The 23,844-nt window shown below is 45.0% G+C and overlaps 2 protein-coding genes and 1 pseudogene across 2 annotated transcripts; 1 reads left to right on the plus strand and 2 right to left on the minus strand.

Moving 5' to 3' along the window:
- Positions 1–8,297: 8,297 nt before the first annotated feature.
- Positions 8,298–9,113, minus strand: LOC143902789 (uncharacterized). The gene has a single exon (XM_077415964.1). The coding sequence runs from the start codon at positions 9,111–9,113 to the stop codon at positions 8,298–8,300; it is 816 nt and encodes a 271-aa protein (XP_077272090.1).
- Positions 9,114–10,809: 1,696 nt separating this feature from the next.
- LOC143902790 (uncharacterized) lies at positions 10,810–11,585 on the plus strand (annotated as a pseudogene).
- A 6,280-nt stretch (positions 11,586–17,865) lies between these two features.
- On the minus strand, positions 17,866–18,614 carry LOC143902846 (uncharacterized). Its single transcript, XM_077416027.1, has 2 exons — positions 18,493–18,614; positions 17,866–18,421 (listed from the first exon to the last, which is right to left on the minus strand). The coding sequence occupies exons 1-2, from the start codon at positions 18,558–18,560 to the stop codon at positions 17,866–17,868; spliced, it is 624 nt and encodes a 207-aa protein (XP_077272153.1). The 5' UTR covers positions 18,561–18,614.
- Between the last annotated feature and the right edge of the window lie 5,230 nt (positions 18,615–23,844).

A 23,844-nucleotide genomic window follows, 5' to 3' on the forward strand; every position in this document is an offset into this window, starting at 1 on the left:
GTTTATTCTGCGGATACTCTAGATCGACTTCGAGAATGTAACCCGTGGGCGAATCCAAAGCGATCGCGCTAAACTCGAAATTCGAGACGTCTTCGACCCATCGAAAGTCTGCATAAGGCAATGGTTGACACATTGCCCAGCCGTACAAGTTGTTTACGTCGAAATACATCAGGTATGACGATGGTTTCGATGTATCGTAGAATTGCATGTACCTGTTATTGGCCTGCGCGTATCTGCCGGAACATTGACTCAGACCACCGCGTATACCGCGTTTGATGAACATGACCATGTCAATGTCCGTGAGCAGTTCGAAATTGATACCCGTATGCTTCAACATAGCGTCTTTTTTGCAGACGTTTACATTATTTTCATTCGAGCGAGAAATTGGAAGCCCACGGAGTAGACTGCCGAGAGATAAACAACTGTGCCATTCGACTACCGAGCGAGGACGACAAGTGGTTGAGTATCAAAAATCACAGCAGAAGGAACGACTTCCATATGTCGTATACGCCGACCTGGAAGTACCCTCGAGAAAACGGATGCGGATCCGACAACGTCCACATACACGTCTCAACATCATCGGGTATTTAGCATAGGATATTACGGCGGTGCTTGTACGACGATAATATGCTCTGTCCAATATATACCCATGGCGGATTTTACGCGAGACGAGTGGAAAAAATTTAACAGCGCAAACGCACTGTCACGTGTGCGAAAAACCGTTCGAGCCAGACGACGTGCGCGTACGCGATCACTGTCACTTGACCGGTCGTTATAGAGGTCCGCGCATTCTAATTGTAACTTAAATTATAAAAATTCTCACTTCATTCCAATAATTTTTCATAATTATCGGGTTACGACGCGCATTTTATTATCAAGGAAATAGCTACAGCCTACGAAGGACGCGTAGACTTACTTCCAATTACGAAGGAAAAATACATTTCATTTACGAAAAACGTCAAAAGCACTGAGGATAAAAAACTACCAAAATTGCATCAAATTAAGATTCATCGACTCGTACAAATTTCTTAGCGCGAGTCTCGAAAAATTAGCATCCTTCCTCGATAAGGATAAGTTAAAAAATTATACGTTCAAAATTTTTCGCGTTATCCGACCAAGATTTCGAATTATTGACGCGAAAGGTGTCTTTCCGTACGAGTACATTGACTGCGTCGAAAAGTTGGAGGATGCGTGTTTACCATCGCGCGACTCGTTTTACAGTTTAGTGACAAGGCGACCCCGTATCCGAGAGCGATTCCCGCGCACGCCGTCAACGTCTGGCAGCGGTTTCTCCATTCAACGCTCGGTGACTACAGCGATCTGTATCTAAAGATCGATGTCTTGCTGTTGGCCGATATCTTTGAAATTTTCGCGATAGCTGCGTCGCGAGTTATGGACTCGATCCGGCGTATTATTATATTCTACCGTGTTTACGTGGGATGCTATGTTGAAGCATACACACATCAATTTCGAATAGCTCACCGACATTGCATGGTCATGTTTATCGAATGCGGTATACGCGGCGGTTTGAGTCAATGTTCAAACAGATACGCACTGGCCAACAACAAGTACATGCAATCGTACGATCCATAAAAAACCGTCGTCGTACCTCATGTATTTTGATGTAAATAAACTTATACGGCGGGGGCAATGTGTCACCATTGCCATTCGCAGATTTTAAATGGGTCGACAACGTAATCGATTTTAATGTTATGGATTCGCGTTGGATTCCTCGATAGGCTACATACTCGAAGTCGACTTGGAGTATCCGCACATTTTCACGACGCGCAAAACTGACCTACCGTTCTGTCCGACGCGCGATATACCACCGGCAAGCGGCAGGACAAGCTCCTCGCAATATTATACGCTAAAACGTTATGTAATAATTATCGCAACCTGCAGCAGTGTACTCGTCACGGTCTCCGTATATAAAAAATTCACCGTATACTGAAATTCTCGCAATCTCCATGGCTTCGCGATTATATAGAACTTAATACGAAATTACGACATTGGCCAAAAATGATTTCGAAAAAAATTTATACAAATTGATGAACAATGAGTGTTTGGCAAAACCATGGTGAATGTGCGCAATCACGTTGACGTGCGCCTCGTGACTCATTGGGAGGGTAGATACGGCGCGGAGGCAACGATTGCGAAACCAAATTTTCATAGCCGAAGCGTCTTTTTCGGAGAATTTAGTAGCAATAGAAATGCGAAAACTTGAGGTGAAGTTCGACAAACCAATCTATGTGTGTATGTGCATCTTCGATATATCCAAGACATGTTTGTATGTACGAATTTCATCACGAGTACATGTTACCGTTGTATCGCGACAAGTGTAAAGACACGTACACCGATACTGACAGTCTTTTTATCACATCGAGTGCGACGATGTGTATGATATCATGAAGCGTCACATTCATTATAGATTTGACACTAGTGATTATGCGATTGATAATGCGTACGGTATCCCACTCGTCAATAAAAAAGTTCCGGGCTTAATGAAAGACGAAAATAACGGTGCGATAATGACCGAATTCGTCGGGTTTAGAGCAAAGATGTACGCCTTGCGAGTGGACGGTAAGAAAGATACGAAAAAGGCTAAAGGTGTTAAGAGTAACGTCGTAGCCAGGTCGATAACGTTCGACGATTACACGCGGTGTCTGCGCGACGAAATTGAAATGACGCGACAGCAAACCTGCATAAGATCAAAAAACACGAGGTATACCCGTGTCCGAAACGAAAATAGCTCTAAGTCCGTACGACGATAAGCGATACATTATACCCGGTTCTACCGAACGCTGCCATGGGGACATTATAAAATACCACTGTAAATATATTGTAATATATTGTAAATACATTTAGATATTTAGGAAAATAAATGACTCATATGTATATTTGTATATTTTTATACTGTAATAAATTTTTACAATACATTATTCTTGTGTATCCATGAATTGTGTGAATTATCAAATCCTAACCACTTTACATAAACTTATTCCCTCTTTTGCGCAAAACCTTTCAACGAGATACACGTCGGGATTAGCAACGCGATGAACTCGTATTCGTATAAGCCCCCCGGCGACGGGTTTTTCGCAGGAATCTTCAACAGATACGTCACAGGATTAGTTTTCTGCACTTTGACGATTCTAAACACCTCCGTGGTCCAATTTGGCATGTATCCTTTTTGAAGATTGTCTTGAATTTACTCACGCGTACCGAATCACCCACTTGAATCGCGCTGGAGCAGCGATCTTTACGTGGCTGTACACGTTGTTAGGAGCTTGTCGGCGATCGCGGGAGTAACATCGATGGGTCGCATGCCGATAATTCGATGCTTTCGCGGTTGTAATCCGATACGAGACCTGGCGCGAGTCGATCCATTGTAATTTCCATTGCGCGTAATCATTTTCCACATGTCGTTCTTGAGCGTGCGATTGAATCGTTCGACGACCGATGCCTTCATTACGGAATATGTCGAATAATGATTGATATTATGTTTCTTCAAGAGTTTCTGCCGTTTGTGTTGTAAATTCTTTCCCCTTGTCAGTCTGCAGATTTTTCAGGCATCTCCCGCCATCTCGAATTATTTTTGCAATCGCCGTGGTAACCTCGGGTCCGCTCTTGGTCTTGAGCGGTACGGCCCATGCGTGCTTGCTCAGCACGTCGATAACGGTGAGTATGTAGTGGTAGCCTCTGTTAAATCGCGTGTATGGTCGCATCTCGACCACATCCGCCTGCCACAGGTCATCGTATCCGCGTACTATGACGCGTCTTCGAGAAAAATTTTTTCTCGCAGGAGCGTGTAATTCTTCCACCAGCCGACGTTTCTCAGCTGATTGCTTCTTACCAGCCATGACGATGACGCGCAACTGACGCAGATATCAGGTGTACGTTCTTATCTATTCGCGATGATTTGCAATTACATCTTGAATCATCTTTTGAAGTTCGTTTAGGGTAATTTGCATATTATTCTGAAATACAGCCATCTTTCTCTCCATTTCATCCTGTCGATCTTCCAAAATTTGCACGCTCTGCTGCACGTAGCGTTTGTTGGCTGCATCGCTATCATCTACGGGCGGCGCTCTCCGTCGAATCTTGCGCGATTTTGCGTCAAAGTCGGTGGTGACCATGCAAAGAGCGTTATCTCGCACGTAATTTCTGATTAATCCTCTCCATGAAGTACGGTTCCGCACCGCCTCTCCGAGCGATATCCAAACTTGTTTGATCGGTATTTCGATGTGATGAATGACTCCGCTGTCGCGCCGCTAATTTATAATAAGTCCAGCCTCGCCAAAGTTCCTCGATAATCGACGGATTTCGTTATCGTGACCGGTGTGACCCGCTAGGCGCGAAGCTTCGAGCAATCGGAACGATCTACAAGCTCGTTGGGTCGTCCCAATGAACATAGTCGATCTTGTGTCGTTTAATGTCATGGCACGCGGTATACCTTCCGGCTTTTTACCAAAAATTGGATGTGCCAATTATATGGTCGATCTTGTTGCCTGTCATGGCAACGCGGTATACTTTTCCAGCTTTTTTACCTGAAATCAGCGGCCCGATTATATGTGTGTACTTGTATCCCCCATTGCCCTTATTTGAGCGTGAGCATCATAATTGCGTTTTGAACACTCGTCATCAACAGAATGCTCTTGTACGTTTGCATATCGTCCTCCGTGTAGATATCGTCATCGGGATATTTCTTAAAGATTAATTCGAAAAGACCACGTGTGGCCATTGTATCGTATGCCGTCAATAATATGTGGTCCGCATGGTTCACATTCAAACGTTATTACCGAGCATCATTCCATCGTTGGTGAATTTAACACCGTACGCGATGTCCATACCGCTTTCTTCATCGCCGCTCAGAACTGCCCCGACTGTACTTTTGGCTCACTGGACCCAATTGATCTCGCACGTTTTTTGACCCTCAGATGTTTTTCAACTGCTGTCGAACGGACATCACGAGTGGGTCATTCGTGGTTCAAAAAACATCTTGTTTGCGAGCACTGTGTGTTGACGGACGACGCAGAGGTTATCGGTGGTCATTCATGAACCCTTCGATCGTTTCGGTTTACGCGGTTGTAAAGTTTTTGTTATTTCGCTCAAATTAGATGGCACATTTATCGATCGCTTCAACGTACCGGAGTGAAGCCATTACAGAGCGTTAAACGAGGCGTTTGGTCGTTGTCGTTTGAGCTTTGGCTCTTCGTCTTCCCACGCCGGTTTCATTCTCAATCTTTGACATGTCAGATTCTTTGCCAGCAACGGTGTTTTCGGCAATCTGCCTTAGAGGTTCGATATGGGCTCAAAGTGTCTCTCCAACGCAATATCTTCTTTTATTTTACCAGTTTTCAAGGCGTGATATTTTTTGCAAATCAAATTGCTCGTTTTCGCAATATTTTTCACGATCTTCTCGCGCTCTCTAATCTCCTCGCTGCTGTTCCATGTTGCGCTAACGTTGTTCAATCGACGCGTCGACAAAAACTAACCACGTTTTGGTATCGCAAAGTCGTATAAATCCCATTTCTGTATCGACTATTTAAAATCGCGCTGTCCTTGTCTATCACCATTGTTGTGCCCCTTTTGGGACAACTGGGATTCGATCTTTCCAAGGGGAGGCGGGAGACAATGTATTAACGCTCTTGGGTGCAATAAACTCACTTTACTGATTACTTTGTCTTTCAACTTATTTCGTACAGATCCGTTCATCGCTGCCCGACTCCAATTGCCCTGTCGTCTCTTCTGGCGCTTCTTTTGAGTCTTCGTCCTGTCCTTCGATATCGCTGAGTTGCTCGATCGTATGTAGGCCGATCGCGCAACTTATCTCTTGCTGATTCGGCTTTGCGTATTCTTTCGGGCTTTCGCGGTCGCGTTCCCTATTGTTATTCTCGGTCTTTTTTAATACTATTCTTATTTTATTATTACATTAATTGGGGCCGCAAACACCCTCCCCCTTTGAGAAAGGAAACTACGTTCTGTAGTTTTCGCTACAATTTTTCGCTGCTTATCCTATTTTCATTTTTATTAAGGTGGTTTATTGTTTTTTTGTTTCGGAGGTTACATTCTTCTTAGTTCTAGCATAGTATCGCTGAGTCGCCCTGTACGTGCGGTCGGGCGCTTGCTCGTTTCTTATGTCTTTTATTACATAGATGATATTCCTACTATGCTTAATATAATTATTAACGTAAGTGTCGATCTTACGGGATATATGACATAGGGATTTTTTATTGGGTGTCTTGGGGTTTTTCCAATTCTTTATTTATGTCGCTTATTTCTAGACTTAATTCCATTAATTCGTTCGGATTCCTAATTACAGGTTCTAATCTAATTTCTTTTTCGCTTGTTGTTAATATTTTATTTTTGTTTGTTAGCGTTAAGTTGAAATCGGCTAGTGCATTTCTTATTGTCTCATAGTCGTTTGTTTTTTTTTGTTTTTATAATAATGTCGGATTGGTTAGTTTACAATTTTCGATTATACTTAGTTTCCCTGTTCTTTCTTTTCTATTTTTTGTTCTGCTGTTCATTACATTGAATCGTCAGCTGTTGTTTCTCGGCGTTGAGAATAGCCACGTTTGTGGTTCGCTTAATGTTATCCATAAGGTTACGTTTGACAATTTTGACGTTTCTCGAGGGTTTTTCATTCCTGGCGTTTTTACGAAACTTGTACTTCGCGCACCATAGGGCGTCGGCTTTTATAAAAACTATACTCGGGAGTTTCGGTTCCCATACAATTTTTTCCCTCCCTATTTTCTCCGTTTCGTTTTACAAGAATTCGTATTTTAAACAAATCGGCGTTCTTTCTTACTCTCCCCTAAGCGTTAGTTAATTTGATTCTCTTTATCTCTATGCCTATAATGTTTTTGAGTAATTCTTAGGAATGTGAAAATATCCGTATGGTTGTGGACGAGTACAAGAACTTAGCCTTTAGCCCCAAGTATCAACTTTTAAGAGCCGCGATAATGTTTTTTTTTCTTATCGTGTGCAAATCGGGCACATATTACGCGGAAATATCATAAACAATGATTCACGACATCTTGAACAATACCGGCCATGCGTCGTTCCGCGTCTCTCAACGAAGTGTTTTAGGCAAGCGTACATGCCGAAATCAAGGTCCCATAGTGCAACCATACACGGAGCACATAGTGCAAGTGCACCACCCGTTGAATAATAAAAATATATTACGCAATGTCTTTCACGTAAATTTAGCACTATTCTATCGATGACTTCTTCATGATTGTCGTCTTCGTCACTGAAGTAGTCACTGTCGTCCGTTAACTCGCGATCCATATCGGAATTATTGTCATCTCCTTTATCGTGAAAAATATTCTTCTGTATTGAATACTTGACACAAAAAACTTCACCCTCGAATATGAACGTTTGCGTCGCGAAAACTAGCCGAAGACTGATCCACAAGATGTGGATCCATAATCATCCTGGCGACAACGGATGCTATGCGTTCGTATAATTATCGTTAGACATATTTTGTTTATACATTCCAGCAGCCGGATATCGGCGCTCGCATTTTGTAATATGCCGCGCCATAACCGAATACAGCCGCGACGGTTAAATCGTAATCGGCAGCGGCTCTTCCTAGAAAAAAAACATGAAGAGGACTCCGCAACGGTTAAATCGTCATCGGTGACACATTTTATCAATTGTTTACCTCGGCTATTTTATCTTCAAACCGTCGTAGGGCCATCGACGCTCGCTTTTGTAGTGAGACGCCGTAACCGAATGGCGGCTCGCATGTTCTAGAAGGGTGAGATCATTGCGGAGTCAAATGTCTAACTCGCTGTTTTGTTTATATTCGCCGATAAAATTCCAGCAGCCGAACGGCGCCGTAGTAATACCCCCGCGCCGATAAAGTGACGATCTCCCACCCCGGGGGACCACCCTCGGCGTAGAAGTGGACACCTACCCCCCCCCCTTGGCGGTACCTCTTGTCAATACGATATGTTTATTAATATTTAAAAAACATGTCCCGACACGCTCGCCGACCCCCCCCCCTAGCTCCCCCTCACCAACGAAACGTCCTTCCCCCCCGCCCCGGCTGACCCCTCGCCACCAAGTCGTCCCCCCCCCTCCCCGCTCCCCTTCGCCACCAAGTCGCCGCCCCCTCCCCGCTCCCCCTCGCCACCAAGTCGTCCCCCCCCGCCCCGCCCCGGCTGACCCCTCGCCATCAAGTTGTCCCCCCCCCTCCGGCTGACCCCTCGCCGCCAAGTCGTCCCCCCGGCGCCTTCCCCCCCCCGCCCCTCACCCCCCCTTGGAGCTCCCGAGGTAGATCTCTTATTGTTTTATCTACTCATGATATTCTTGCGGCCGGTCTGCAACGCAAAGATAACGTACCGCGGCTTCTCCAGCTGAGTCGCCGTTTTGACGGCCCACGAATGCTTGGTCGTACTCTGCAACATGGGATACTCGTACAGATCCCACGAACGGAAACTGACACTAAAATATCGCCCGCTTTCCAAGGCCCGTAGCATAGATAGCTTATTGACCTCGTTTAACGTAACGTGAGGCATTCGCCATTGTATTTTAAACAATTCGATTTCCGGCTCTGTCGCAGGATTTCCTGCAATGCAATTGTTATCGCTACGCGCACGTATCAAAATTAAGTCGTGACGAGCATTAACAACGACGCGTTTGTAATCCTCGCAAAAGCCCAGCAACAACTTGAGCAATACGCAAAAGTTAAAGTATCCTTCCGGTATGCTCGATGTAACGTCCCAGCCAGCATTCCGCATGAGTTGAGAATCATTATACGATAGCGATACGTAGTTCTTGATGGTACTGGTTATGCCAACGTTTCTGTTGCGATCAATCTCCACACCGTTGAGCTCGTATCGAATCTCATCGAACATGAACGCCACGCAATTATTCGCAAGCGTTGTCACAGTCTCGTCATTCCTTCTCTTTATTACCAATCGTCCTTTAACGTAGAAAAAGCTTTCACATGGCAACGTGTATAAATCCTGCTGTTGTATGGGTATTCTTATCTCATCGTTATGTCCAAACGTTGTGTTAGCGTACGGATTGTACGTGTGTGTCTCAATCTTGACGACGCTGTCGTCAAAGATCGGTTCACCTCCAATGTTTAAGATATTAGCCATTTCGTACGACGAAACCCAATGATTTCAAAAATTCAATGTTCGACGCAGTGAGTTTCTTCTTTGGCAATCGGATTGTCTTCTTGTTTCTCGTCTGTCGCACCTGCTCAGCTTCGTTCAGTACGAGCATCTCACGTTATCGCTGTCATCTTCGTACATGCAGTCTAACGGTGATCTCTTCTCCGCGAAAATCAATCAATCGACCGTCCTGATCCACGACGCGAAGCGTCAAGTCCGAAAAGCTCCGTACGATGATCGGAAGGTAAATGATCTGTGCCGGCGTTTCCGATATCTTATATCCTGGTGGCACGCTCGGTGAAAACTCGTGTATCGTGTGCACGTACCTGTCAATGCTGTACGCACCCGCTGTCACGTTACACTCTATGCGAATGATGTTTACGTTGATGATATTTAGCGGAACATCCGATTCGTGCCATTGTCGCGATTCCAGCACGCGATTCGCTGAAAATCCCAGCAGCGATCCAATGTTGTTCGGTTTTGTGAAATTTATCCGATAAGCGCACTTGATCTCGCTCTTCATCGTATTGCTATTAGCATGAATAATAATCAATGGGTGCGGTTCATCTTTGTTTGTCGAGACATTATTGGATGGGTCCCATAAAAGAGCGCGTTTCAGATACATGTCTATATAACGCAGTTTGTACGATCCTTCGGGAATGGTAATCTCCTTGTCGTCGTCGTCATAGTAGAATTTATTGTTCAACGAATTTACATTCGGTATCGTGTGATAGGTTTCAAAATCTGTTAGACCGAGCTCGTAATCGCCATCGCTCAAATCCACGGCGGGAAAGTAGCTTACCGCGAGGATGCTGCTCTTGCCAGCGAGCGTAAATGTCAGTGACATGTTTGAATAAATACTGAGATTAAACAGCGTAACGCCGGTCTTTAAATTGATTGTCAACCGACTGTAGGAAACGCAGACACAGTTGTCCGCAATTGCTCTGATCGTATCGCTGATAAGGCGTGCGATTGTACTCTTTTACATTGTTTTCTAGATACTGCGCCAATTCTCTCGGTGGTCGAAGATTGTCAAAACTGTCGAAATATATGGCACGATCTCCCTTCTTCGCATACGCCACCCAGTGAGTACCCGGTCCCTCAGTATTATCCAAATTCACGATACCGCTCTCGTTTCGACGTATGCCGCCGATCGGTAACGAGTCGCGCATGAAAACACCTCTAAAATATGGAATGCGCATACGTTTTGCCAATTGTTGCAGTTGCACATTGGTAGTTACACTCTTGGGAATTTTTAGCGTCCTTTCGACGTTTTTTTTTTCTTGAGACTCCCCGTCCGCGTTTGTACGGAGCGAGATAAAGTCCGTGACCTTCCATGGCGCGATTGTGACGTTGCATCTCTTCCAGCTGACGTCGCGCGGCTTTGTTGTCGTTCACGGCCTTTGCGACATGTTCTTCAAAACAATAACGCTCCATTGAATTATGCGAAATTGCAAATTTTGCAGTTTTGCACGTGTTCGATGAAATCATCGTGAGACACGTATGCTCTTGAAAAGAAATCATATTTGATGCCCGATGAGGTGCTCTCATCACGAATGTTCTTGACAAAGATATCACATTTAACGTATATGTGTATTGTGGTGGTGGTCACCATACTCACCATGCAGCAGCCGTACATTGGCGCTATTTTTGCAAGATTTGCAGTTTTGGGTATGTATAAATGGTCTACGAGGATTCTAGAGCGCAGTCGAGAGTTCGATACGGTTCAAGTAAGTTGCAATAAACAGCCTCCAGATACGATGAACACTTACGGTGCGAACTACTACGTTCCGATTCAAGACGAAACGTGTGAGAAACAGTACAATGAGTAAGTACCGCTAATTTTCATATATACTTGTGCAAAAAAAAACTTTTATGAACATATAATTGTATTTTTTTAGTTTTGATAAACCCCGCTACACGCCGCGTATTTTGGGAAGAAGATTTGCTTTGACGTTACCAGCGTATAAATTTTTGGATGTTGGAATCAACGCGGATATACTTATTGGCAATAACCGAGACAATCGGATAATTCTGCCACATGCAACGTGGGTGACATTCATCGAAAAACGTGCAGATATACAGCGACTCGTGCAGTCATCGGCACCATCATCGCTAACGTTTCGAGATCTGGAGCTTGTTAAAATACGTGACGCAGATATTGTAAAATTGACGTCGTGCGGCACCAGCTTGTACATGAAACCGTCAACCGTGCTCTTTCTGTTCGAACTAGAACATTGCGTCGAGAACGTGTATTTTCAACTATGTCAAAATGTTCACGGCGTAAGTGAAAAATTCAAATAGTTTGTAACAACTTTACGTCAAAATTGTATCACCGATAAATGTAACGCAGTTACAATTTTGCGTGAATTTTATGATAAAAATTCGATTATTGATTGCGAATTATTAGCCTACGCTTTGGATACTATTGTGTATAATGCGCTACATGATAAATAAATGCATATAATATGGTTAAAAATAATTTCCTTTTCATTTACCGTTCCCTTTTGTTAAGCTGTCTTCGTTTATCGTTTACTTAAATGTATAATTATAAATTAAATATTAAGATCTGAACAATTAAATATTGTTGGCGAAAAAAAGATACGCGATCGTGAGCAAAAACGCGCGAACGGGAGAGAGAGACCGCGCGAATGAGAAGACGCGCGCGAACGGGGGCCCGGGAGCGAGTGCGCGAGGGAGAGATAACGCGAACGGGAGCGAGAGAGACGGCGCCGGCGCGAACGAGAAGACGCGCGCGAACGGGGGTCGGAAGCGAGCGTGCGAGGGAGAGATAACGCGAGCGGGAGCGGGCCGTGTGACGTCACGCGGACTCCGCGGCGCGGCGAAACGCGGACCCCCTAGCCCGCTCCGCAGCAAAAACGCTGTCGCCCCGCGGCGCCGGAAAACGCGGACCCCCTTGCCCCGCGGCGCCGGAAAACGCGGTCGCCCAAAAAACGCGGTTGCCCCCCCTACCCCTTCCCCCCGCGGCGCACAAAAAACACGGTTTCCCCCTTCGCCCGCGGTTCCCCCTCCCCCCCTCCGCCGCCCGCCCACGGTTCCCTCCCCCCGCCCCTCACCCCCCCTCAGATCCCCGGATCGGAACGCCCGTAGCCTATCTACTCTGCCAGATTCTTTCGTTTCGTGCAAAAACGCGTCGAATGAGCCTAAATTCATCGTATTTTGTGCTGCTGTAGCTAAACTGAAAAATTACCCATTTTGAATTATTTATGTTTCAATTTATCGAAACATTTCTTAGATATTTCTGAAAGGTTCCTGTGCTGTATGAGGTTGCTGTCACAAATCATTTCTTCACGAATTACAAATCCGTATGAACATGTTGCTCTCAATCTGCCGTGAATAAAATTAGAATTCATGTGAGTACAACCCGACAGGTACATATAATGCTGTCTCACCTTGTTCCTACCCGGAAAAAAAGGATTAGATCTGACCAGATCAAATTATATCTCAGCAGATCAAATTTTATCTGGTCAGATGTGCTCAGATATGACTTCTCATGTCTGCGCAGATCTGGTCATATATGTTTTGTCACGACTTTTTCACTCCCAGACCGCTCCGGGACGTGGGCCGGATCAAAAGGAGTAAGGAGAGCGGGATGACGGGCCTCTCCGACGATTCCCTCGCACCTCCGACACTTCGCGAAACGAATTTACCGTTGGGCGCCAGACGCGTCAACGCGCGTCCGCGAAATCGCGAAAGAAAACCCCAAAACGAGACGCAAAGCGAGACGTGCGGATGTGCGAGAAATCGGCTAGCTCGACCTAAGGGCGGGGGCGGGGGTGATGAAGGGCGGCGCGATATTCGGCGGGGTGACACGCCATAAATGAGGCCCCGAACTCAAGCAAGTAACAAATCAAAATAACATTTATTCGTTAGAAATTTGCGCGTGAAACAATAAAGGCCGAGTCGGCTTCAGTCAGTCAGACAAATCATATAATCAATCGCGCGAGCGTCAGAAATGAAACAAAAAGAAATAATGATAGCGCGGACGCCAGAATGAACGAAGTACTGCGTTATCGTATAGTAAACGCGCAGAAGGCGCTGCGATTAGATCAGAGAGATACAGTATGACGAAACTTACAATTAATATGGAACATCAACAGTAAACACGAAATAATCACGGAAATAGAAAATAAGATCTCGCAGGAAAGATCGCGAGAGGACGATACCTCACGCTCGGAGCGCGTAAACGCAACGCCGGGAGTCGCACGAGAATTCTGTCGCCAATTATCTTAAGCCTAACGCAAGTATGAATCGTGGCGTAAGCCACGTCCCAACGTAATGAGGACCGAACGCAACACAATAACGCGAGATCAATTTCGGCGCGATCGCAAGGAGACGCGGAATACTATAACAAACGCGAAAATACAGACTTAATCTAACGCGAGAAATGACCAAGGATAGCGCCAGTTATTCGGGCGAATACAATACACTGTCTTCAGTGATTTCCGAACGCGAAAAATAAGACGCCGAGGCACTCGGCGTAGCGCGAAATACTGGAAGGAACGCGAGGAAAACTGTGCGGGATTACCGCGAGCAATAATAACACGCAATCACCGAACAACGCATCCGAACATAACTATCCTAACACGCACGATTCTCTGAGGCAATTAGCCACTCACAGACGGCCGATTAACGCGAATGATGTGCCGACGCGGGCTACAATGCAACTTAAGTAATATTGGGTAATCCGATACGCCGTGAACACGGAAGGCGCGAGACACAATCACGAGCGCGGACATTATACGAAACGGACTCGCAGTAACGGATTTCGCCACGAATCTATTGCGATCTCCAGAGGCTCGCAATCGCGTCTTTATCTCCATTCCGCGGCCACGATACCATCCCGAGGCCCTTCGCTCTCGCTGTCGATCGCCATTCGATACGCGGTCTCAAGGGACCGTACGCGTCGCGATGTTACAACGTTTTTCCGGACGAGAGCGTGCACCGGAGGGCGCGTCGTGGCTTTACATCCCGGTATTAATTACTGCGGGCAACCTCACTGATGTGATGTCTCCTCGTAAGGCTCCTCGCCGTCACCTCGTACGGAGGATCGTCGTAACGTAACAGATTTTTCCGACTCGGGGCGGCTATCGCGTATTTTAAGAAGAACGTTCGGACTCGCCGACGGACGACCAGAGAGTGTCTTGCTAGATTCGCTCGATAACGGAATCGATGCGGCACCCCCTTCCGTAGGGGCGTGCCAACCAATCGAGAGCGAGCTTGCAAGCTCGCGCGATATTCTAACGCAGGATCGTCGTAAGGTCGATCATTCGGGGGCGCGCAACGGTCCCTCGGCGGCGTAGCGACTTCTTCAATTGGTCCCTGGGCAGCGGACTGGACTTTGTTCTGGCCGGTGTGCCTCCGGTTGACCCGCGGGCCGGTGTTTTGTGGAGGCAGCTTGCTGAGGCCGGGTTTTCCCCGGTACCTGTGGCCCCGCTATCTGCGGCCTAGTCCATCGCTGCCTCATTCGCCGCACGCCTACCGCGTTGCTCTCGCCGCCCGTGATCCATGTAGCTTCCGCTCTCGCCACCCCTCCTCGGTCCTTGGTCCTCCCGGACCCCTCGTTATCGGTACTCCCTCGAAGACTCGCCGTGGTGTGGGTGAGGCGCCGCGCGCATTATAATTACACATGAAAATAAAAGAATAGTCAAAACGCGGAAACGATATCGATTTTTGGCCTCTGGAGATCTCGTCGTCGCCTCTCTGGCTCGTCCCTGGGCGCAAATTTCCGCGCTTTGTGACGGCGGCGGGGCGCTGCCACGAAGCGGCCGCAACGTCACAGTTCATATACAATATAACTATATATAACTATATATATGAGGTGTAATTTGGTCTTCGACGGCACAGATCGGATCATATCTGCTCAGATCGAACCATATATTTGTGATTGAACTTCATTGAAACAGTCCAGATATCTGACTGTATCTGTTTAGATATAATTATATCTATATTCGAATGCGATCCAAAATACATTACCTCTGACCATATCTGTCCAGATATAAGTCGAACTGAGATTGTGTTTGATCAAAAACTGTTCAGGTCTGACAATATCTGGCTATGTTTAACTATAATAACTATAATAAATTAAATGTTCGATGATTGCTATTTGTCTAATGCGATATTTAAATATATAAATATATTTATACATAGCAAATTAAAGATATTCAACTAAATATTTTTGATATATCTAATTATATAAAAATAACTTATGATAAAGATATAATTTGCAGAAAACATGCAAGTATTTTTTTACAAACAAAAAATGTTAGTTATTAAAAAGCATTTTCATCAACTCGATTTATATCTAAAATACAAAAGAATCACAGAAATATAATAAGTTATTTTGTACATTGTAAGCTTATAGATGATGGATAAACAAAAATAAAAAAATTCTCAATTTGATTAATTTAATAGCTAGATTACATTAAAAATTTGTGTTTAAGTTATTTGGAGACTTGCATAAATAATTACCATATTCTTGTAACCCTTGTCGAGACGTTTTCGAAACACTAAGATAAAGTTCTCTTTCGTTAAGAATTTCCTGAGATTAAATGATGTATATATAAGAACGGTATATGAATTTATAAATCAAGTAGGAAAACGTATGGGAAAACTTGAAAAAAGCAGTAGAAAAATGTATGGAAAAAAAGGATCAAAATAGTGAGAAAAAAAATAAGAGATAAGGATTGGTGGGATGAGGGGTGTAAAAGAAAGAAGAGGGAGCTGAAGAGGACAGACAAGGTGGGGGAAAGAAGGAAAGAAAAGATATGTGAGACTAATGGTGCGTCTCCACTTGAGAGTAAGAACTCTCGAGAGCAAAAAGAAAGAGAGAGAGAGAGAGATACTCTCGAGAGTCTCTTTCTCTTTCTCTCTTTTTGCTCTCGAGAGTTCTTACTCGCAGGTGGACACGCACCTTAAGAAGAGAATTTAGGGAGATGTGTAGAAGGAAGGAAGAAAAAAGATTGGAGAAATATGAGGAAGAAGTGAAAAACGCAAAAGCGGAAGAACAAATATGAAAGATAATAAACAAGGAAAGGAAGAAAAGAGTACCTATTGAGGAAGATATAGAGATGGAGGAATGAGAGAAACATTTTTCGCAATTGTTGGGAAGAAGTAAAAATAACAGAAGAGACGAAGCGGAAAGAAGGAGCAAGGAAGGAGACAGAGAGTTGGAGATCCAAGATCAAGAAATTGAAGAACAGATTAATAACTTAAAGAAGAGAAAGGCGGCAGGAATAGACGAGATAATAGGAGAGGCGTGAAAGCGACGGACATATAAAAGAGAAGCTGAAGGAAATCTTGAAAAAGATTTGGAGAGGAGAAGGCTTTCCGGAAGAATAGAGAGTAGGGCCAATATCATCAATTTTCAAGAAAGGTGACCCTAAAAACGTAGAAAACTACAGGGGAGTCACCTTGTTATGTACTGCGTACAAAATTCATGCGGGGATATTAGCAGAAAGTGGACAGAAAGGTATTATGGGAAACAATGGAGAAAAGAGGAATAAGAAAAGGTATAATAGAAAGGATCAAGGAAATATATGAATGCACGAAGAATGCAGTCAGAGTGGGTGGAAAAGTCTCCAATTGGTTCTGGACGGAGAAAAGAGTAAGACAGGATTGCCCTCTGAGGGTACCGCTACGGTTCTCGATAATGATTACAGATGTGGAGGAAGAGATGAAGACAGAACAGGTGGGCAGCATGAAGATTGAAAAGGAAAGAATCTGGATGTTGGCATATGCAAACGATTTTGCCTACTGGCAAAAAGCGTGGAGGGAATGAAGGAGATTATAAGGAGACTGGAGAGATATTTAAGGAGAAAAAAAATGCAGCTGAACACCGAAAAGTCAAAGATTATGTGCTTCAGAAGAGGAGGAGGCAGAGGAAAGAAGGTGGAGTGGAAATGGGAAGAAAAGAGATTGGAAGAAGTCAGGGAATACAAGTACTTGAAATACGAGTTGAGGAGGAATGGAAGTGATGATGGACAGATTGAGAGCGTAAAGAAGAAGGCAAACAGTGACGAGGCAGGTATGGGGGTTGGGGGAAACGTAGGTTCAGGGATAATTTTAGGAGAAGGATGATATTATTTAAATATCTAGTGCGTGGAGTTATAATGTATAGGGCAGAGATTTGGGGATGAGTAGGTAAGCTACGTTTGTTCTAACCAAGAGATCTTAGGGGGGGTGAGGGGCGGGGGGGGGGAACCGCGGGCGGGGGAAACCGCGAACGGGGGGGGGGAACCGCGGGCAGGGGAAGAACCGCGGGGAAAGGAAAAGGGGAACCGCGTTTTTCGTGCGCCGCGGGGCAGGGGGAGGGGGAACCGCGTTTTTCGAGCGCCGCGGAAGAGGGGGAGAAGGGAACCGCGTTTTCCGGCGTCGCGGGGCGAAGGGGTCCGCGTTTCGCCGCGCCAGTCAGCGTGACGTCACACGCTCCAGCTCGCGTTATCTCTTCCTCGTAGATGTTTCCCCCGTCCCCCGGTCGCGCGCATATTCTCGTTCGCGCGCGGTCCCTCCCAGCCCCCGTTCGCGTTATCTCTCCCTCGCGCGTTCTCGCTCGCTCCCGGCCCCCGTTCGCGCGCGTCTTCTCGTTCACGCGGTCTCTGTCCCCCGTTCGCGTTCTCGTTCAGAAAAATTATGCAAAAACTATTAAATAAAGACAACTTAACAAAAGGGAACGGTAAATGAAAAGGAAAAACTTTTTTAACCATATTATAAGCATTTATTTATCATGAAGCGCATTATACACAATAGTATCCAAAGCGTATGCTAATAATTCACAATCAATAATCGAATTTTTATCATAAAATTCACGCAAGATTGTAACTGCGTTACATTTATCGGTGATACAATTTTGACGTAAAATTGTTACAAACTGTTTGAGTTTTTCACTTACGCCTTGAACATTTTGACATAGTTGAAAATACACATTCTCGACGCAATGTTCTAGTTCGAACAGGAAGAGTACAGTTGACGGTTTCATGTACAAGATGGTGCCGCACGACGTCAATTTTACAATATCTGCGTCACGTATTTTAACAAGCTCCAGATCTCGAAACGTTAGCGATGATGGTGTGGATAACTGCACGAGTCGCTGTATATCTGCACGTTTTTCGATGAATGTCACCCACGTTGCATGTGGCAGAATTATCCGATTGCCTCGGTTATTGCCAATAAGTATATTCGCGTTGATTCCAACATCCAAAAATTTATACGCTGTTAACGTCAAAGCAAATCTTCTTCCCAAAATACGTGGCGTGTAGCGGGGTTTATCAAAACTGAAAAAATACAATTATATGTTCATAAAAGTTTTTTTGCACAAATATATATAAAAATTAGCAGTACTTACTCATTGTGCTGTTTCTCGCACGTTTCGTCCTGAATCGGAACGTAGTAGTTCGCACCGTGAGTGTTCATCGTATCTGGAGGTTGTTTATTGCAACTTACTCGAACCGTATCGAACTCTCGACTGCGCTCTAGGATCCTCGTAGACCATTTATACATACCCAAAACTGCAAATTTTGCAAAAATAGCGCCAATGTACGGCTGCTGCATGGTGAGTATGGTGACCACCACCACAATCCACATATACGTTAAATGTGATATCTTTGTCAAGAACATTCGTGATGAGAGCACCTCATCGGGCATCAAATATGATTTCTTTTCAAGAGCATACGTGTCTCACGATGATTTCATCGAACACGTGCAAAACTGCAAAATTTGCAATTTCGCATAATTCAATGGAGCGTTATTGTTTTGAAGAACATGTCGCGACATGTCTCGCGATGATTTCATCGAACACGTGCAAAACTGCAAATTTTGCAAATAGCGCCGATGTACGGCTGATGCTGAGATGAAATTAGATACGATAAGCAAACGATGCATCATTAGTAGAATATAAAATGACGAATCTAGAGGATACGCTCAATAGTCGAGAACTGGAAGTCGCGAGTGCAACAAATGGCGTTAGCAAGAGGATCGTGCAATAACATGGAGCAAGAGTTGTTGGAGCAATCCACCCTGTTAAATTCGAGGGAAGACTTTGCCGCGTGGGAGCAACGATGTGACGAGTTTATCGAATCATTGGAAGAACAAAGCCGAATTAAGCGGCCACGATTATTAATCGATCAGTCATCGATCGGTCTCAAACAGTCATTGGTCGCATGTATCGCAAGACTCGAAGGTTTGAAAGACTTGGTACGTCAACGTTTCGTACATGTGGGTGCGGGATACAGTGCGAGTGAGACAGGACTCAGATGGCGCGAGATAGATCCAGCTTTTGAAAGCCGTATATTGACTGGTGCGGTGATAAATTCCAAACACATCGACCCTCGTCAATTTCTTATAAATGCGAGAGAAATTGTACTCAGTCATGTGCGGAACGTCATGCAGCGATATGACAATGTAAAAATTAACACAGTGTTTAATGGTGAATTTGTTGCGGGTGACAAACGCGCGAATAAAAGTATCGCAACGAGAAACTATGAACTCTTTCGCAAGTCCGATCTGCATGAGTGGTACAAGAGACACGTCATCGAGCCTACTTTAGCAAAGCTGGAGGAATTCCAGGAACGTGATAGCGGATGGGCGTTGTCGCGTATACTCAATTTAATGGTAAACGTGAACAAATATAATCCATTGCACGCGGGGTGTTTTGTGGAAATACCACAAAAAATTAAAATTAAGAATGCAGTGATAAACGTGCAATCTAGAGACAATGCATGTTTTGCATGGTAAGTGATGGCTGCTCTGTATCCAGCCAAGAGACATGCAGAACGGGAATCGTCGTACCCTCATTACACGTCGGCGCTAAATCTTACGGACATTGAGTTTCCAATGACGTTGAATCAATTTAAACGGTTTGAAAATCACAACAACATCTCCATCAACGTGTACAGCATCAAGAAAAAAAACAAAAAACTTGCTATCTTGCCAATACGGGTTACTGATCGTAAGATGGACAGACATGTAAATTTCTTAGTACGTGCATGACGACAACGTGGGACATTTTGCATGGATCAAGAACCTATCCCGTCTCGTGAGCTCGCAAATCAATAAGCACCATAGTCGGAAATACTTTTGCGATCGGTATGTACCTATAGTTCTTTTAATAATATATAAAATATTTTGTGTATAAAAAATTTATAATATTTGCGTTTATTTTTACAGATGTTTGCACTACTTCAGCTTCAACGAGAAATTGGCTGCCCACACCGTCGACTGTCGGGAGATGAACGACTGCGCGATCAAGTTACCGAGCAATAACGACAAGTGGTTGGCATTTAAAAATCACAACAGGAAGGAACAAGTTCCGTTTGTTGTATACGCCGACCTGGAATGTACTCTGGAGAAGATGGAAGCGGATCCGGAAACGTCCAGGTACACATATCAACATCATCGCGTGTTTAGCATAGGGTACTACGTGCGTTGCTCGTACGACGAGTCGTTATCTATGTATCGGTTTCGTCGCTATAAGGATTGCGTCGCGTGGTTCGCCGAGGAGCTAAGACGTTTAGCTCACGACGTAAAGACCATTTTGTCCACTAATATACCCATGGCAGATTTCACGCGAGACGAGTGGGAAAAGTTTAACAGCGCAACGCACTGTCACGTGTGCGAAGAACCGTTCGAGCCAGACGACGTGCGAGTACGCGACCATTGTCACCTGACCAGTCGATACAGAGGTCCCGCGCATTCGAATTGTAACTTAAATTATAAAAATTCGCATTGCATTCCCATAGTGTTTCATAATTTATCGGGCTATGACGCACATTTTATTATAACTGAAATAGCAACAGCGTACGAAAGACATGTAGATTTACTCCCGATCACAAAAGAAAAATATATTTCGTTTACAAAAAACGTTCAAACCACCGAAGATAAAGATAAGAAAACGTGCGTCAAATTTCGATTTATCGATTCGTACAAGTTTCTCACCTCTAGTCTCGACAAATTGGCATCTTATCTCAGCAAGGATAAACTGCGAATATTGCAACGCGAATTTTGTAAATTATCCGCAGAAAATTTTGATTTGCTGACAAGAAAAGGCGTATTATTCCATATGAATACATTGACTGCGTCGAAAAATTGTGTTTACCACCGCGCGACTCGTTTTACAGTTCATTGACAGGTGACACCGTATCCGAGAGCGATTACGCGCACGCCGTCGACGTCTGGCAGCGGTTCTCCATTCGAACGCTCGGTGATTACAGCGATTTATATCTCAAGACCGATGTCTTGCTGTTGGCCGATATCTTTGAAAATTTTCGCGATAGTTGCGTCGCGAGTTACGGACTCGATCCGGCGTATTATCAAGAGACACGGTAGTGTCTCGCGCCAAGTACACGCGGAGCGAGACCGACCGTGACTCTTTTACGCGACGCGACGGGTTGCGAGTACCCGAGATGTTGAGATCTCGATAACGAGTGAACGGATCAAGTTCTAAGTAGGCTTGATCGATAGCTTGGGGTCCAATTAGGGGGGGGGGGGGTTTCTCTCATAATATTCCGCTACGTGCCTTACGAGCGGAGATATTGCGACGCAAAGTCCAAATGTGAAAATTTATTTTTAAGATACTCCTCCTAACGCTCTCATTCAATATTATTATGATTATCAGAGACGTCCCTTTCACTTTTTCGACGCTGGCGGCGCAGGTATCGCCAGTTTCGATATCGCGCGCGTATTTCAAAATTAGGTCGATAAACATATCGGTCAGGAGGAAGATTTCTATTTAAGTAAAAATTAGGTATATATATAATAAATATTGAGTCAACGGAAAAGTAGGTTCTCTACGCTTGGCAGAAAGTGCCGCTAGGGAATTTTTAAGTCGATTCTTATGAATCAAGCTTGAATTTCATGTCTATGTATCCCAGGTTGCCGATGACAAGGTCCAGATAGTGCGCTTTATAGTTTTCGGTGTCCAGGTGTAATAATACGTTGAATTCGATGTCTACGTGTCCCAGGTTGCCGATGACGAGGTCCACATAGTGCGCTCCGTAGTTTTTGGTGTCTACGTGTATTAATATCTTGAATTCGATGTCCACGTGTCCCAGGTTGCCGATGACGGAATCCAGATAATGCGCTTCATAGATTTCGGTGTCCAGGTGTAATAATACGTTGAATTCGATGTCTACGTGTCCCAGGTTGCCGATGACGAGGTCCACATAGTGCGCTCCGTAGTTTTTGGTGTCTACGTGTATCAATATCTTGAATTCGATGTCCACGTGTCCCAGGTTGCCGATGACGGGATCCAGATAATGCGCTTCATAGTTTTCGGTGTCCAGGTGTAATCGTACGTTGAATGCGATGTCTAGGTGTCCCAGGTTGCCGATGACAAGGTCCACATAGTGCGCTCCGTAGTTTTCGGTGTCTACGTGTATTAATACCTTGAATTCGATGTCCACGTGTCCCAGGTTGCCGATGACGAGGTCCACACAGTGCGCTTCGTAGTTTTCGGTGTCCAGGTGTAATAATACGTTGAATTCGATGTCCACGTGTCCCAGGTTGCCGATGACGAGGTCCACACAGTGCGCTTCGTAGTTTTCGGTGTCCAGGTGTAATCGTACGTTGAATTCAATGTCTAGGTGTCCCAGGTTGCCGATGACGAGGTCCACATAGTGCGCTCCGTAGTTTTCGGTGTCTACGTGTATTAATACCTTGAATTCAATGTCCACGTGTCCCAGGTTGCCGATGACGAGGTCCACACAGTGCGCTTGGTAGTTTTCGGTGTCCAGGTGTAATAATACGTTGAATTCGATGTCCACGTGTCCCAGGTTGCCGATGACGAGGTCCACACAGTGCGCTTCGTAGTTTTCGGTGTCCAGGTGTAATCGTACGTTGAATTCAATGTCTAGGTGTCCCAGGTTGCCGATGACGAGGTCCACATAGTGCGCTCCGTAGTTTTCGGTGTCTACGTGTATTAATACCTTGAATTCAATGTCCACGTGTCCCAGGTTGCCGATGACGAGGTCCACACAGTGCGCTTGGTAGTTTTCGGTGTCCAGGTGTAATAATACGTTGAATTCGATGTCCACGTGTCCCAGGTTGCCGATGACGAGGTCCACACAGTGCGCTTCGTAGTTTTCGGTGTCCAGGTGTAATAATACGTTGAATGCGATGTCTACGTGTCCCAGGTTGCCGATGACGAGGTCCACATAGTGCGCTCCGTAGTTTTTGGTGTCTACGTGTATTAATATCTTGAATTCGATGTCCACGTGTCCCAGATTGCCGATGACGGGATCCAGATAATGCGCTTCATAGTTTTCGGTGTCCAGGTGTAATAATACGTTGAATTCGATGTCCACGTGTCCCAGGTTGCCGATGACGAGGTCCACACAGTGCGCTTCGTAGTTTTCGGTGTCCAGGTGTAATAATACGTTGAATTCGATGTCTACGTGTCCCAGGTTGCCGATGACGAGGTCCACATAGTGCGCTCCGTAGTTTTTGGTGTCTACGTGTATTAATATCTTGAATTCGATGTCCACGTGTCCCAGGTTGCCGATGACGGGATCCAGATAATGCGCTTCATAGTTTTCGGTGTCCAGGTGTAATCGTACGTTGAATGCGATGTCTAGGTGTCCCAGGTTGCCGATGACAAGGTCCACATAGTGCGCTCCGTAGTTTTCGGTGATTACGTGTATTAATACCTTGAATTCAATGTTCACGTGTCCCAGGTTGCCGATGACAAGATCCAGATAGTGCG

The sequence above is a fragment of the Temnothorax americanus genome, unplaced genomic scaffold (genome assembly GCF_048541705.1).
Source record: "Temnothorax americanus isolate GAGA-0224 unplaced genomic scaffold, ASM4854170v1 Scaffold40, whole genome shotgun sequence".
Classification (NCBI taxonomy): domain Eukaryota; kingdom Metazoa; phylum Arthropoda; class Insecta; order Hymenoptera; family Formicidae; genus Temnothorax; species Temnothorax americanus.